This window comes from Oncorhynchus nerka, linkage group LG6 (assembly GCF_034236695.1).
Source record: "Oncorhynchus nerka isolate Pitt River linkage group LG6, Oner_Uvic_2.0, whole genome shotgun sequence".
NCBI lineage: Eukaryota > Metazoa > Chordata > Actinopteri > Salmoniformes > Salmonidae > Oncorhynchus > Oncorhynchus nerka.
In genome coordinates, this window is record NC_088401.1 from 54,663,230 (window position 1) to 54,678,847 (window position 15,618).

At 47.8% G+C, this 15,618-nt stretch overlaps 2 protein-coding genes across 3 annotated transcripts in view; one reads left to right on the plus strand and one right to left on the minus strand.

The window, feature by feature from the left end:
- mrpl11 (mitochondrial ribosomal protein L11) overlaps positions 1-5,790 on the plus strand; it is a 63,071-nt gene extending 57,281 nt beyond the window's left edge. For both annotated transcript variants that reach the window (XM_029662006.2, XM_029662007.2), the window contains 3 exons: positions 3,795-3,888; positions 4,342-4,501; positions 5,550-5,790. In XM_029662006.2, coding sequence (XP_029517866.1) covers positions 3,795-3,888; positions 4,342-4,501; positions 5,550-5,652 — 357 coding nt within the window. In that variant the 3' untranslated portion in view covers positions 5,653-5,790. The remainder of the gene's footprint in view (positions 1-3,794; positions 3,889-4,341; positions 4,502-5,549) is intronic.
- Positions 5,791-8,958: 3,168 nt separating this feature from the next.
- Positions 8,959-12,863, minus strand: LOC115131159 (neuronal PAS domain-containing protein 4A-like). Its single transcript, XM_029662755.2, is given in 9 exon segments — positions 8,959-8,987; positions 9,105-10,130; positions 10,133-10,824; positions 10,957-11,092; positions 11,195-11,304; positions 11,420-11,729; positions 11,847-11,949; positions 12,045-12,208; positions 12,689-12,863. Coding segments are annotated over 9 exon segments (2,745 nt in total).
- Between the last annotated feature and the right edge of the window lie 2,755 nt (positions 12,864-15,618).

A 15,618-nucleotide genomic window follows, 5' to 3' on the forward strand; every position in this document is an offset into this window, starting at 1 on the left:
CCTGTTCTCTCCTCTCTGCACAGACCATACAAACGCTCCACACCGCGTGGCCGCGGCCACCCTAATCTGGTGGTCCCAGCGCGCACGACCCACGTGGAGTTCCAGGTCTCCGGTAGCCTCTGGAACTGCCGATCTGCGGCCAACAAGGCAGAGTTCATCTCAGCCTATGCCTCCCTCCAGTCCCTCGACTTCTTGGCACTGACGGAAACATGGATCACCACAGATAACACTGCTACTCCTACTGCTCTCTCTTCGTCCGCCCACGTGTTCTCGCACACCCCCGAGAGCTTCTGGTCAGCGGGGTGGTGGCACCGGGATCCTCATCTCTCCCAAGTGGTCATTCTCTCTTTCTCCCCTTACCCATCTGTCTATCGCCTCCTTTGAATTCCATGCTGTCACAGTTACCAGCCCTTTCAAGCTTAACATCCTTATCATTTATCGCCCTCCAGGTTCCCTCGGAGAGTTCATCAATGAGCTTGATGCCTTGATAAGCTCCTTTCCTGAGGACGGCTCACCTCTCACAGTTCTGGGCGACTTTAACCTCCCCACGTCTACCTTTGACTCATTCCTCTCTGCCTCCTTCTTTCCACTCCTCTCCTCTTTGACCTCTCCTCTCACCTTCCCCCCTACTCACAAGGCAGGCAATACGCTCGACCTCATCTTTACTAGATGCTGTTCTTCCACTAACCTCATTGCAACTCCCCTCCAAGTCTCCGACCACTACCTTGTATCCTTTTCCCTCTCGCTCTCATCCAACACTTCCCACACTGCCCCTACTCGGATGGTATCGCGCCGTCCCAACCTTCGCTCTCTCTCCCCCGCTACTCTCTCCTCTTCCATCCTATCATCTCTTCCCTCTGCTCAAACCTTCTCCAACCTATCTCCTGATTCTGCCTCCTCAACCCTCCTCTCCCTCCCTTTCTGCATCCTTTGACTCTCTATGTCCCCTATCCTCCAGGCCGGCTCGGTCCTCCCCTCCCGCTCCGTGGCTCGACGACTCATTGCAAGCTCACAGAACAGGGCTCCGGGCAGCCGAGCGGAAATGGAGGAAAACTCGCCTCCCTGCGGACCTGGCATCCTTTCACTCCCTCCTCTCTACATTTTCCTCTTCTGTCTCTGCTGCTAAAGCCACTTTCTACCACTCTAAATTCCAAGCATCTGCCTCTAACCCTAGGAAGCTCTTTGCCACCTTCTCCTCCCTCCTGAATCCTCCTCCTCCCCCTCCTCCCTCTCTGCAGATGACTTCGTCAACCATTTTGAAAAGAAGGTCGACGACATCCGATCCTCGTTTGCTAAGTCAAACGACACCGCTGGTTCTGCTCACACTGCCCTACCCTGTGCTCTGACCTCTTTCTCCCCTCTCTCTCCAGATGACATCTCGCGTCTTGTGACGGCCGGCCGCCCAACAACCTGCCCGCTTGACCCTATCCCCTCCTCTCTTCTCCAGACCATTTCCGGAGACCTTCTCCCTTACCTCACCTCGCTCATCAACTCATCCCTGACCGCTGGTTACGTCCCTTCCGTCTTCAAGAGAGCGAGAGTTGCACCCCTTCTGAAAAACCTACACTCGATCCCTCCGATGTCAACAACTACAGACCAGTATCCCTTCTTTCTTTTCTCTCCAAAACTCTTGAACGTGCCGTCCTTGGCCAGCTCTCCCGCTATCTCTCTCAGAATGACCTTCTTGATCCAAATCAGTCAGGTTTCAAGACTAGTCATTCAACTGAGACTGCTCTTCTCTGTATCACGGAGGCGCTCCGCACTGCTAAAGCTAACTCTCTCTCCTCTGCTCTCATCCTTCTAGACCTATCGGCTGCCTTCGATTCTGTGAACCATCAGATCCTCCTCTCCACCCTCTCCGAGTTGGGCATCTCCGGCGCGGCCCACGCTTGGATTGCGTCCTACCTGACAGGTCGCTCCTACCAGGTGGCGTGGCGAGAATCCGTCTCCTCACCACGTGCTCTCACCACTGGTGTCCCCCAGGGCTCTGTTCTAGGCCCTCTCCTATTCTCGCTATACACCAAGTCACTTGGCTCTGTCATAACCTCACATGGTCTCTCCTATCATTGCTATGCAGACGACACACAATTAATCTTCTCCTTTCCCCCTTCTGATGACCAGGTGGCGAATCGCATCTCTGCATGTCTGGCAGACATATCAGTGTGGATGACGGATCACCACCTCAAGCTGAACCTCGGCAAGACGGAGCTGCTCTTCCTCCCGGGAAGGACTGCCCGTTCCATGATCTCGCCATCACGGTTGACAACTCCACTGTGTCCTCCTCCCAGAGCGCTAAGAACCTTGGCGTGATCCTGGACAACACCCTGTCGTTCTCAACTAACATCAAGGCGGTGGCCCGTTCCTGTAGGTTCATGCTCTACAACATCCGCAGAGTACGACCCTGCCTCACACAGGAAGCGGCGCAGGTCCTAATCCAGGCACTTGTCATCTCCCGTCTGGATTACTGCAACTCGCTGTTGGCTGGGCTCCCTGCCTGTGCCATTAAACCCCTACAACTCATCCAGAACGCCGCAGCCCGTCTGGTGTTCAACCTTCCCAAGTTCTCTCACGTCACCCCGCTCCTCCGCTCTCTCCACTGGCTTCCAGTTGAAGCTCGCATCCGCTACAAGACCATGGTGCTTGCCTACGGAGCTGTGAGGGGAACGGCACCTCAGTACCTCCAGGCTCTGATCAGGCCCTACACCCAAACAAGGGCACTGCGTTCATCCACCTCTGGCCTGCTCGCCTCCCTACCACTGAGGAAGTACAGTTCCCGCTCAGCCCAGTCAAAACTGTTCGCTGCTCTGGCCCCCCAATGGTGGAACAAACTCCCTCACGACGCCAGGACAGCGGAGTCAATCACCACCTTCCGGAGACACCTAAAACCCCATACCTAGGATAGGACAAAGTAATCCTTCTCACCCCCCCCCCCCCCCCCCCCTTAAAAGATTTAGATGCACTATTGTAAAGTGGCTGTTCCACTGGATGTCATAAGGTGAATGCACCAATTTGTAAGTCGCTCTGGATAAGAGCGTCTGCTAAATGACTTAAATGTAATGTAAATGGATCAGCCTGTAGTGTGGTTTTTCACTTGAATTTTGAGTGTGACTCCAAATCCCGACCTCTATGGGTTGATGCATTTGATTTCCATTGCTAATTTTTGTGTGATTTTGTTGTCAGCACATTCAACTATGTAAAGAAAAAAGTATTTAATAAGAATATTTCATTCATTCAGATCTAGGATGTGTTATTTTAGTGTTCCCTTAATTTTTTTGAGCAGTGTATATATATATACATACATACACATGTATTGATGAGCTTCACCCTCTAATGCGATCTCCCAGACAGACCTGGTTTAGCTGGTGTTGTGGATGTGTCACTCCCTAGCATGCCACAGTGCGTTTGGAACCTTTGCAGCCTTGATCCGTCTTGTGTTCATTTCTCTCTCCCCGTCTGACTCATCCTGTTCAACAAAAAGAAAGAAGTAGCAAATCTTATTTTACAAAGTCACCATCCCTAAATCAAGAGTAATTCTTGAATGTCTACCGGATCCATGCCAGGATCATTGGGTCCCAACTAATGGCTATTTCATAGATGGGGACAAATGGTGTCATTTCAATGTGAAGTCACTAATGATAGATCATTCCATTGACAAGGTAATGCAGAACCGAGGTTGGGAGAGCAACTTTCCACTTCATAAAGCGTCCATTCCTCTTTTGATCACACCTTGCTTGATTGATGGATTAAAAGGCATCTAAAACTCTGTCCCTCACCATCTCTCCCCCTCCCTGCAGCCTGACAGGACGTATGACCTGACGATTGGCCAACCCACAGTGTCCTACTTCCTCAAGCAGGCGGCTGGCATCCAGAAAGGAGCCAGCAAAACAGGTAAGGTTTGGACCTTGTTGACTGGTGCCACTCTGTTCTTCCGTTTACTCCATCGCTGTAAATGTCTGTCTGTCTGAGGCCAGACTAGCCCTGTACCGGAGGGAGGGACGGACAGACAGACGACGTCTCCCACAGGGCGTTAGGGCTGAGATTGAATGTCTTTGATTGATGATATATTTATGATCGACGGGGAACTTTAAGCCAGGCAATTACAGGCAGGAATGTAGTGGTAGAGGTGGTGGGCTGAAGAAAGAGAATTATGGATTTCCCCCGTCTGCACCAGCTACTCCCTCTCTCCGATCTCTCCTTGGTTCCCCCCACACTCGGCTCTCCTTTGCTCCCCAACGTTTCTTTCTTCCACCCTCTGCTCCCCTTGGTTTCTTGTCTTATCGTTTCCCCTCAGTTTCTTCATCTTATTCCCATTCTGGACTCCATCTCTTTCTCCATCTCTAGGCCATGAGATAGCAGGGAAGGTGTCTGTAAGGGCGGTGTATGAGATTGCTCAGGTCAAGGCCCAAGACGAGGCCTTCAAGATGCAGAACGCTTCTATAGAGACTGTCGTCAAGAGCATCATCGGCTCGGCTCGCTCGTTGGGCATTGAGATCGTCAACGAGTAAGACCCTCTTCTCTCAAAGTGCCCAGTGTCATTGATGTCATAAATGTGATTCAGCTCTAAAGCACTGTGACGCACACACATGAATAATATTGGTACAATACATAGTAATGAAAAACTATAGGGTCATACTCTATAGAGCCCCACAGTGGAGTTGTCATAATACCCATAAAACCTTGTGGTCAAACAGGTAAATGGTTCCAATCATTTTCCCACCATTAATTTTCCCCATAGGGAATTTTAGAAACACTTCAAATAAGGGCTGTGTTTCATGTAGACTTACCTTAGCGTGACGTGTTGATAACTGTAAATCTCTGTCGGACAAGGTGACTTTTATCAGTATATAAAGGTTCTATTTACTCTGATATGAAAATGCTAATTAGCATCATCATGCAAGAAAAATCCCTGCAAGCTCCTGCACGTCATCTCTAGCTGACATCTTAGCTAACATGTATTGTGTCAATTTAAGACTTGCACAAGACAGTTTTCAGATTTGTCCGTTTAAGGAAATGTAGCCAATTTATGAATTCCTAATGTGTAGATAACATTAGTTAATCCAGAGATTCTTACCTTTGCCTCGATTCGGCAGTCTCATTCAGATCATGGCATTTGTAGTTCTTTATGATGGCCACATTAGCAGCTAATTTGCGTTTCATTTTTGGGGGGTAAATACAGGCGAAATATATTGGTAAAAGTTGCCTTGTCCAAGAGCTTTACAGGTTATCAAAACATCATGCCAGGGTAAGCCTACATGAAACACAGCCCTTATTTTTAAATGTTTTTAAAATCCCCTATGAGAGAGATGAATGGTGGGGGGAATTGGAACCATTTCCTTGTTTGACCGCTAGGTTTTATGGGTATTATGACTCATACTTTGGTCCTCTATTGTACTCTCATATGCATTGATAGACTGGAAATAAGTGTCATTGTCATCATTTGGCACTGTTATGGTTCTGTTGTGACGCACCATTATTCAGTTAGGACTACTTCATTTTTCCTCCCCTCTTTTGATCCCTCTCTCCTTCCCTCCCTCTCATCCCACCTGCAGTTTATCGGCCGAGGAGTACAATACTTTCCTGGAGGAGAAGGAGGAGAGGTTGAGAGCGGAGGCAGCAGCTGCAGACGAGGCAGTGTCAGTGAAGAAGAAATGAGAGCCGCCCTCTATGCTAATGATGTATTTATACAGACCCTGTAACCTACACACACCACTCACATACACACACATTCTGTCATAACTGTCATTCTGCTCTGTATTGCTAAGCGAAATAAACGTCTGTTATTATGAATGATTTCAAGTGTATGACTGTATTTATGCCAGTTTTCTCAGCAAGATTCATGTTTTGCCTCCAGAGTTTAAATATTTGATTTAAGGAATGCATCTCCTCTCTTGATAAACCAAGACCAACCTGTTTTATTAAAGGAATTTGTTATACAAAATCCTGCATCTTCTTTGACTTGCCATCTGTCAAACCTGAGTGTGTGTGGCTAATGGCATTCTGGCTGTGCTTCTGGAGCCATGTATTTGCATTCCCACCACAGCGTTGTACTCTTAACACCGTTTGATGAGGATATCAAGGAAGGAAGAGGACACCTTGAACACGGATGGATCTGGAAACTACTGTACTTGACCAAACATTAAGAACACCTGCTCTTTCCTTGACTGACTGACCAGGTGAATCCAGGTGAAGGCTAGAATCCCTTATTGATGTGGCTTCACCAAATGCTGCAAGGTATTTAAAAGTGTACTAATTTTCTTGGCCACAAGATGACAGGCGATAGCTGAACTGCTCTATTGTCTCTGCTGTGCTCACATCCAGGAGGCTCACTGCAGTGACTGGTATGGTGCTGGAACAAAATGTTCGGCTGCAGGAACCAGCATGGTATGGCAGGGCTTTGTCCCTCCAGGTTTAGTTTTTACGGTGTTGAAGGTCTCCTATTTGTACCCTGTTCCTGCAGCTCTGCTGCTGAGATTAGGTTTCAGGTACCTGGGGGGTGACGGTAATAAATGTCAAAGAAGACGAGAGAGGTGGCAGGATTCATTTACACTGTAACATTGCCATGCCCATCAGTCATCTAATGATTTTTACCCAAATGTACCCTCCATGATGTGAAGAGCACAGTACTTGCACTGGGTACTAGTCAGTGATTGATAGTACATGATTTATCCACCTGCTGTATAATTAGGTTCTGAAGCATTATTTCTTCATAACTGTCCGTCACGCTCGCTCGCTCTCTCCCATCTGAATTGGAGGCTGAGGAAAGGGGGGGCTGCTTGAATCAGAGCTCTGACAGGAATGCCTATATATGGAGTCTGAAACCATCACAGCGCGCTGTCAGTGTAGCAGGTACATTGAGTGAGTGTGGGCAGCTGCTATTTGTAAAGGGGGGGGGGGGGTCCTATTGTGTGGGTGTCTCAACGTCAGCGCAAGCACGCCTGCTTAAGTGGGAGGCCATGTGTGAGTGAGAGCCTCGGTGTGGAGCGTGTGCGTCAGTCTGAGTCAGATGGTATGAGACACTGTCTCCTCGTGTGTGTGCGTCAGTGCTGTTGCTGAGCGGAGCTCGCTCCAGGGGAAGAAACGAGGAGAGAGGAAGGAGGGATGATGATTGTAGGTAGGAGGATGAGGAGGACTGACAGGGACGACAGAGATCCAACCGCTTTAAGTGCACTTTAATATAAATGCATTTGTTTGACAATCAAATACACTTATCAGCAACACAAAAGAACACTGATCCACAATGTCCATTCTTCAATATATCACCATGTGTATATAGACCCTCTTAAACAATAGAAATGTCTATGTACAGACTGATGTATTCATACAAATGTACAAATGTGTACAACCCTTCAAAAAAACGGCATGTGCATATATCCACAGACATAATGCTTTATGCATTGAACATCAATAATTGTTTTCAATATAACACATACAATAATATACCTACACATATGTTCAACTTAGCATTTAATAGCTAGAACGTAGGAATCAATCCTTTACTTGACCGTAGACAACTCTACGTTAGCATGTTGACACCATGGGAATAGTACCATTCTCAACCCGTGTCACTTAGGAGGAACTGAATAGAAATGGCACCCCATCACATTATTTTCAGGTCATTTTTTAAAACAAAACTTCCATTTTTTTTTTCTTCCAACCCCTCTCAAAAAAGAAGAATCACATTGTCATTCACGTAGTCGTGTTGTGTCTCACTACACCGTAACTCCATTCGAGCTATGATGTGACTGTCCATTGGTTAATGGACATGGAGAAAGAGTTCAGTTAGAGTTCAGTAGGCCATGGCCATGCCAGGCACACAGGAGCCGCTATGAACTGCCGGCATTGCAAATATTAATGCTGCAAGAAAATCCAGCATAGCTACCCTTCAAGCCAAGCCCAAGAGAACGGTGACCTAAAGAGCCCACATTCAGAGTCTATTGTACAATGTGCTGGTCCTGTACACAACAGAACCACACACAGTTGTTGAGTAACTTCCAGACGATTTCCATTTGGCAACACTTCATAAATACCGGAAAACCTTTGTCATGCGTTCCTGCTTGTGGACATTCCAAGATCTCTTGTCTTCATATGTTTTGTATTGTATTTTCTTTGCACATCACATTGATACACAAGTTTGTAATGGAGAAATAACATGAAGTCAAATGTTTTAAAATGTGCAGCCTGCAAACTCAAAGCTCAAAGTGTCTGAAGTATTAGCTTAGTTTGACTACGGTATTTGTACATTTTGACATGGCCTTAGAGGCCATGACAAGAGAGGATTACCAGAAGGTCAGAGTAGAACTATGTGTCTCTCTGTGGAAACGAAATATTGAAGATGTGAGTGAGGAAATCGGATCCCCTTTTGTCAGCTACTGTCAGCGGTTGTACCAGGTCAGTAGAGTTTTTGTAAACAGACTTTCATCACATTTGTGATTTGGGTTTGCGTTGCTGCATTACAAAGCAATAGTGCTGTTAAGTCATTTCCCTTTTGAAATGTCAAGGAATGTGTTCTTTTTTTTTGTTCACAACAGGTTTTTCACTACGAGTGAATACAAATGCGCGTCTGGAAGTTAAACGGCGCTTTACAAGGTCAGAGGTTTTGTTTACGTCTCTGTCTGATCCAATCTGAAGCTCATGTTACAGAAAAGCTGAGAGGCACCAAATGGACCCAAAACTCAGTCAGTTGTGGGTCCATTCGGTTGGTAAATGTTGCACCATTATGTATATATTGCACCATTATGTAAATGTTGCACCATTTGTTGAAATAGAAATACAGGACTGAATAAATGAACAAAAATATGAAGTCAATCTTTGTTCTCGGTAGACATGTAGGAGTTCAAGTCCTTTAGTAGTATACATTATGTATATATTTATACACTTAAATCATTTTTACTTTTCAGTAAAATAGCTCCACGAAATATGACAATATGCCATACTTAATGAAGTAAGTCACAGACTTATTTAGAACGGGGGAACACTTCCACTCCCATCTGAAAAACACAAGAGACAAAGAGGAAGGGCACATTAGTCTGGTATGTTCAGGTTTAAAACATCTTAATTCATTTCTCAAACAGAGAAAGACGGTAAGTGAACTGGATGATTCTCACCTTTGTGGAAGCACTGTGGCGGCTGGTGACACTGGAGTTGATACAACTCAGGTTGTTGACCCAAGCCGGGGGCGATCGAGGCACCTCCCCCAAACATGGGTTCCAGGGCGGCCAGCTCCTCCAGGAGGGACTGAGCGCAAGGCACGGCGGGTGTAGAGTGGTCGACAGGCGTGGAGGGGGCGGAGGTGGGGGAGGCAGTGAGTCGCAGGGGAGGGGATGCTGGGATGGAGGAACAGGAGGACAGAGGTGATGACGCCACCTCAATCTCCATAGGCTCCTCCACCAGCCCCTCCACTTCTGCCATCGCCCCGGACTCGCCGGCCAACGTCGCCTCGCACCCGGCCGTGGGGTTACAGTGCGCCGATTGGACGCTACAGAAGTGGCTGACCCCCTCAAAGTGGGAGGGTGAGTGCCAGCACACTGGGTTGGGGGGAGAGGGCGGGTTGGGGGAGAGGGGCGGAGGGGTGGAGAAGTCCTGGAGAAGGGCTTCTAAGATGCTCTCTTCAAACAGAGATTCATCATCATGGAATATGGGGAAGTCCAGGCCTCTCCACGCTTTAACCGGGTAAAACTCTCCCAGCATGTGGCTAGAGTCAACACCAGCGGTGTCTATGGATGGGGAGAGGGAGGGGGAGGGAGGGGAGGAGGAGGGGGACATGGAAGGAGGGGATAGCTTGGATAAGAGAGGATCCAGGTAGAATCCCTCTGCTAAGGAGCTGATGTGCTGAGCTAAGAGGGAGATCTCTGCTCTCTCCTTCTCCCTCTCTCTCTCCAGGGAGAAGAAAGAGAGACAGGGCTGTTTACCGGGGGAGGCCTCTGGGGTGAGGAGGCCGTCGAGGGGGTAGTGAAGGGACCCTAAAGGGACATCTACATACAGGGGTCCCCGAACCTCAGGCAAGGTCATCACTGTGCAGTCCCCATCCCCAGGGCTGTCAGGGGTGGGGGGTAGCTTCTCATAGAGAGAGCCACTGCAGGGATCAGCAGGGAAGAACAGGTCGGTGGAGGGGCCAGTGAGGCACAGGGAGGAGGGGGAGCAGGACTGGAGGCTGTGGTGGGTGGGGCGGGTGGGGCGGAGGGGGAGAGGGAGGTGGCAATGGAGGTGGTGGCTGTAGCTGTGGTGGTGGAGGGAGGGGGTGTGGTGGTGCCAGTGGGGTCGAAGCTAAAGAGGGGTTCGCCGAACAGGAAGCTGCCACCGCCCAGTTGGGGTGTGTAGGGGGGCGTGCACACAAACTCTTTGGTCTGCTGCTCCTGAGAGGTGGGCGCTGGGGGGAGGGGCAGGGGAAGGGCAGGCAGCGGAGGTTCAAGCTGGAAGGAAGGGGGCAAGAGAATGTTCTGAGTGAGGAAGTCCAGATCTGCTACCGTGGCAACGGTAACCGGGGTGGGGGAGGAGGCAGCGGATGGGCTTTGGACAGGGGCAGGCATCTGCTGCTGCTGGAAGAAGCTCTCCTCCTCAATAGAGGAAATACTGGAGCGAGGGTCACCCTCCACTTGCATGGGTTCAGTGGTGGCACCCCCTGTCTCATCGGAGGAGCCCACACTCGACACAGTCATGCTGAAGTCAAAGGACTGGGCTGAGAGGCCACTGCTGCTGGGGGTGAAGACTTGGTCTGGGCTGGACAGGCTCAAGCTGTCCTGGCGGGAGGTACTGGTACTCAGTACCAGGGTCAGCTGGGTCTGCTCTGTGCTCAGCTGCTGTCTCACTGACCACCCCTCCGCTTCACTGAGAGAGAAACAGAAAGAGTGAGAGACGAAAATGGTTAGTAAGATTCCCTTCTGATTATTTCAATCAGTCATCTCCTTTATATCTCTTGGCGATGTGTTATGATGATCTATCATAGGGTAGAGCTAGTACCTAAGTATGTAGTTGTTGCTGCTGATGGGGCTGTCTCCTGCCTCCAGCTGCAGTACCATGTAAAGCCAGACCCAGGACTGGTCTGCAGACTCCACCCGTACCACCATCTCAGATCTACCTTCTCCTCCTTCTCTCACTGTGGGGGAACAAAGAGGGAACAACAACATCAGACATCGGGTGTAAGTGGATACAGTGTAATTGTGTGGTGGTTGTGTGGTATCACTGAATTGGTACTTACACAGGCTGCAGTGCTGAGCAGAGGCGTGTGACAGGTCCTGTGGGTGGAGGAGGCTGTACCAGGAACGAGACCTCAGGGCTGACACATCGAGACCTAGGTAAACACTGACACTGCAGGGAAGATGGAGAGAAGACATGGTAAGTTTATGATATTTCAGAACTATATTATCACTCAGAAGATCTAATGGAACAGTTGGCGCTGCCTTGTTAGTGGGTGTGACCTCACCTGTCCTGTGCATTCTGGAGCCTCATGTCTCTGCTGTGTTGAGACTGGAACGAGGCTAGGAAGAAGTTGTTCTCAGCAGCAGGAGGGATAAGAGCAGGAACTTGGTCCCCCCCAGGGCCAAAGCGGGTGGGGACTGCCTCCAGAGGGGAACAGAAGCACATCCAAACAGGGTTGGATGTCCAGTAGGAGCTAGGGGTGGAAGAGGAGGAGGGAGGGGACAGGCAGCGCGCCCGGATCAGAACCAGCTTGTTCCCGGCACTCAGCCTGCGCACCGACTTGGAAGTGTTGAAACGACAACGGAATAGACGATCTGAGGGAAAGAAGAGGCAAGGAGGGATTGTGAGTATCAACAATGATCTGAGGGAAATAAATGCAAGCCATTGGTAACTCTGTTCTGTACCACTGGAAATATGGAGGCATGTCTTACCTGTGTCAGGTGACGTAGGAGGGGCCAGGTTGGTTCTCATGATGAAGTGGTCAGTAGGGTCAATGATATCATACACACTGTCACCCTGGGCAACCAAATCCACCTGAAAGAGGAGTTCATATTAAACATATTGTCATTACATTTTTATTAACTTATGAGCTTAATATTGAAACATTATATGGTCTCCCGTGGACCCACCATGGAGTGGCCGAGGTGCTCGGAGACGCTGTCTGACAGGTAGAGCAGCTTGCCTTCCCCGGTCAACAGGAGCAGAAACCCAGGTAGCTCCTGCACCAGCTCTGACAGCTCGTGGAAAGACAGGAACCTCGCGCTTTCCTCGAGACTGCCAGCAGATCCCGATTCTAAAAACAAAAGATGATGAAAAAAAAAGCTATTATCGTTTCTGTCTAGCTAATGGATGTCATCATAGCACCAGTGGAACGGTTCTGCTCCCAGCAATAGCTATAGAACAACCGCATTAGATTTCAGTACCATGGATAGCGATAGAAGCGTTTCAGAACTGGATAGCGACACACGGCTCTAAAAGCGTTTTTCACCCAAGAACTTCAAACCAAACACAATAATGTTCCATTATATGTATTCCTAAATGACATAATTCACATGTAGATATGAAGTTCATAAACTGTCTCTTTCGACAATACATATGGCACCTGTTGATTCAACACATAAAGCTCACGGTAGCATGCCACTAGCTCAAACAGATTGAAGCAAAAGTCTGTCAGTATATGTTTCATTCACAAATGTTTGTAGCTATGTATAGGTAGGCTATGGATTATACAGTGAGTTTGAACTTGTCGATTATAAACTAAATCGGGGCTTACCTTGAGAGAAGAAAACCGATTTCCTGGTGTACATGCTGGCAAGGGACATGATATGTAGGTATGAGAGTCGTGCCTTGTCCGCATCGGAGATAGGAAGCAAGTCCTTCAGGTTCCGAATCTCCGCGTTGATTTGGTCCCTCCGAGCCTTTGACGCTCCCTTCGTTGATCGATACATTGTAGCCTGTTATAGTGATTGACTAAATTCCCTGCAGTTTAAATTGTAACTTAATGGAATAGTATTGACCGTGGCGTCAGATGAGGTCTGGGTATCTTTCCCTCAAGATGAGGTGTCAGAGATAGGCTAGTAGTAATAACCTTGTCGTAGTACTATTGGACTTTCATCTCAGCTCGTTCCAGAGTAAGGCTTCAGACCTTCTCCTATCAGTTATTTTTTCCTCTTCGGTTCCGCCACAGCGTCCAGCAAGGTTGCTGGCTAGCCGTTGAATGTATCTCCCCCGTTCAGAGTGTGAGTGATTCGGCGGCTGTAGTAGCCGTCTCTCGCCCAGATGTCCGGATCCCGTAAATCTGGTGGAGGGACTCTGCTCTCGAGTAAGTTATATAGGCCGGGATTCCGGTGATGAAGGGGGGCTCCCAACGCGCCAACACCGACGTAGTAGGGAGAAGGGGGGCTAGAGGGAAGGGTGGACGAGGGGGATTCAATGCTAGCAATGGTGAAATTCTCTACTTCTGCCGCTCCCCCTCCCGCTCATACCCTCTCCCTTTGGAAGCTATTTTCTGACGTCAGCCCTTCCCTCTACCAAGTGATGACGTTGGTTTGATTTCGGGAGCTCCGGCGACGCAAAAAGCCCGATTTGGACAAAACCGAGGAATGGGCGGAGACAAGCGTAAAACGTAGACGGAGTCACCGGACCACCGTGTACTGGGGGGAGGGGGGGAGAGACCGAGATGCATACGAAAGAGACTGTGTGTTTCTATGTCTGGCACCCGAGGAACAATTTATCCTCTCTGAAAAGTAATAATTCCTAATATAGTGTAGGTTTGGTTATCAGTAGCCTACATGATGCAAATGCGTCCTTTCCTAGCCAAACTGGCTCATAATATGTATATGTGATTATGAGATTATGAAGGATGCGATGCATTTCGTAAAACCTTCCACCGTCGATCTCTAGGGTAACACAGATGCATGCCAACGTTAGCCATTAAATATGCTCCAGCGAAAAGATAGTCTGGCATGGGTGGAAGTCTGCTCAAGGGAGAAACGCGGGACAGAGTTACAGCAACAAATTCAATCGCTTTTTATGAATGGAATCCACCATTCTGACTGTAATTCAGTTGTCAGGCAGCGCAGTGCCTCCAGGGCTAACGCGCAAAAACAGAGGAGGGGGTCGGTAATCCTAAAGAGCATACTGTAGGAGAGGCATCGGCTAATCGCGCTGTATAGTCTATATCTTACATAAACTGCAACATCCTTCCTTATAAGGCTATTTGAGCGGAATGTGTAGCTAAGGGTGATGCTGAGCCATGTCTAGTCTTTGCATCGAAACCTGTGCTGGTTGCATTTTAGTTTGAACAGATAAGACCAGAGTTTGATCTTACCCAAAATACATCCTTTTCAATGAAACTATCATACAAAACGTCGCCTAAATCATAGTCTTGGAAGGCTTGGAGATGTGCAGCATGTATTCTTATCTACGTGTACAAATATGTGACAGACGACAGTCAGTTCCAGTAAATTGTGAAAGCTCAATTTGAGATGAAATGTGATGTTTTCTGAAATGATTTGAAAGGAACTGTATGAAGGTATGTTGCAGATGTTTTGCCATGGTGTTCTTACCACGTGTTAAAGTTGAGCAAATAGTCTATGTAACACTTGAAGCATACAATCTGTTTTGTAGTCTTAAATATATTTTATAGGATGCTCGAAGAGTAGACACACACATACACACATACACAAGCAAACCTGTTGCTAACAGTGCTTGAGTGCAGAGATGAATCTCGTTGTTTCTATAAATAGCTCTCACCGGTGACTGACATATGCACTCAGTGGCGCACCCCCGCTTACATCTCCAATCGTCCCTATTTTTACCACATTTCTCCCTATTTTTAGACAGATGTTTTTGTTTGAGGCTCAAAATAGACATATATTTACGAGTCATAGGTGTCACGCATCTAACATGTTGCATGTCCACAAACTTTCACGATTTCACGGACCATTTAATGTGGTACATTTGGAAAGGTGCAGTAACAATGTTGTGACAAAATAGTATAAACAGCTTCCCACAATTGGATTGACATATATACGTTTGTCTGTGGCTAAAATATGCCATCACATCCTTACCTCTCCCTGCAAGTACTTTAGAGCGACCGCAATAGATTTCAGCACCATGGACAGCGACATAGCTTTTCAGCACTCCGTTGAGATTCACCGCTCTCTATGAACGTTTATTGTGCCTAAACATAAAAAACACTATCATTTATGTATTCCTAAACAGCAATGTTCACACAGAGCGATGAAGTTCATCAGATGTTGCTTTCTGCAAGGCATATGTACGATCCAATGGATCTGCATTACATCATTGATCCTCTTTATTCATACCTTCCTCTCTATTCACACCTTGCTTTCCCCTATCAGACTGTTGACCTGTGATGTTGTATTGTGGATAAAATCACAGACAGTTCTCTGAATGAAGATAACTACAACCACTACGTTCAGCACTGGGTAGAGTGAAAAGGGATTTTTCTCCCATGTAAGTTACTAGGCTGGTAGGCGCAGGTGTCTCGCATCTCGAAATGTTTGAGGAATCTATGCTCTGGTCTGTTGGTTGTTGGTAGGCTTCTATGGATTTTTACTCCAATGTAAGATCTTAGGAAGTAATTTTTGGATCACAATTATTCAAAATACATTTAATAGATATTTTTATCCGATATTTCACCCAAAATATTAGTAATCTCTATGCATGTACTCTCAA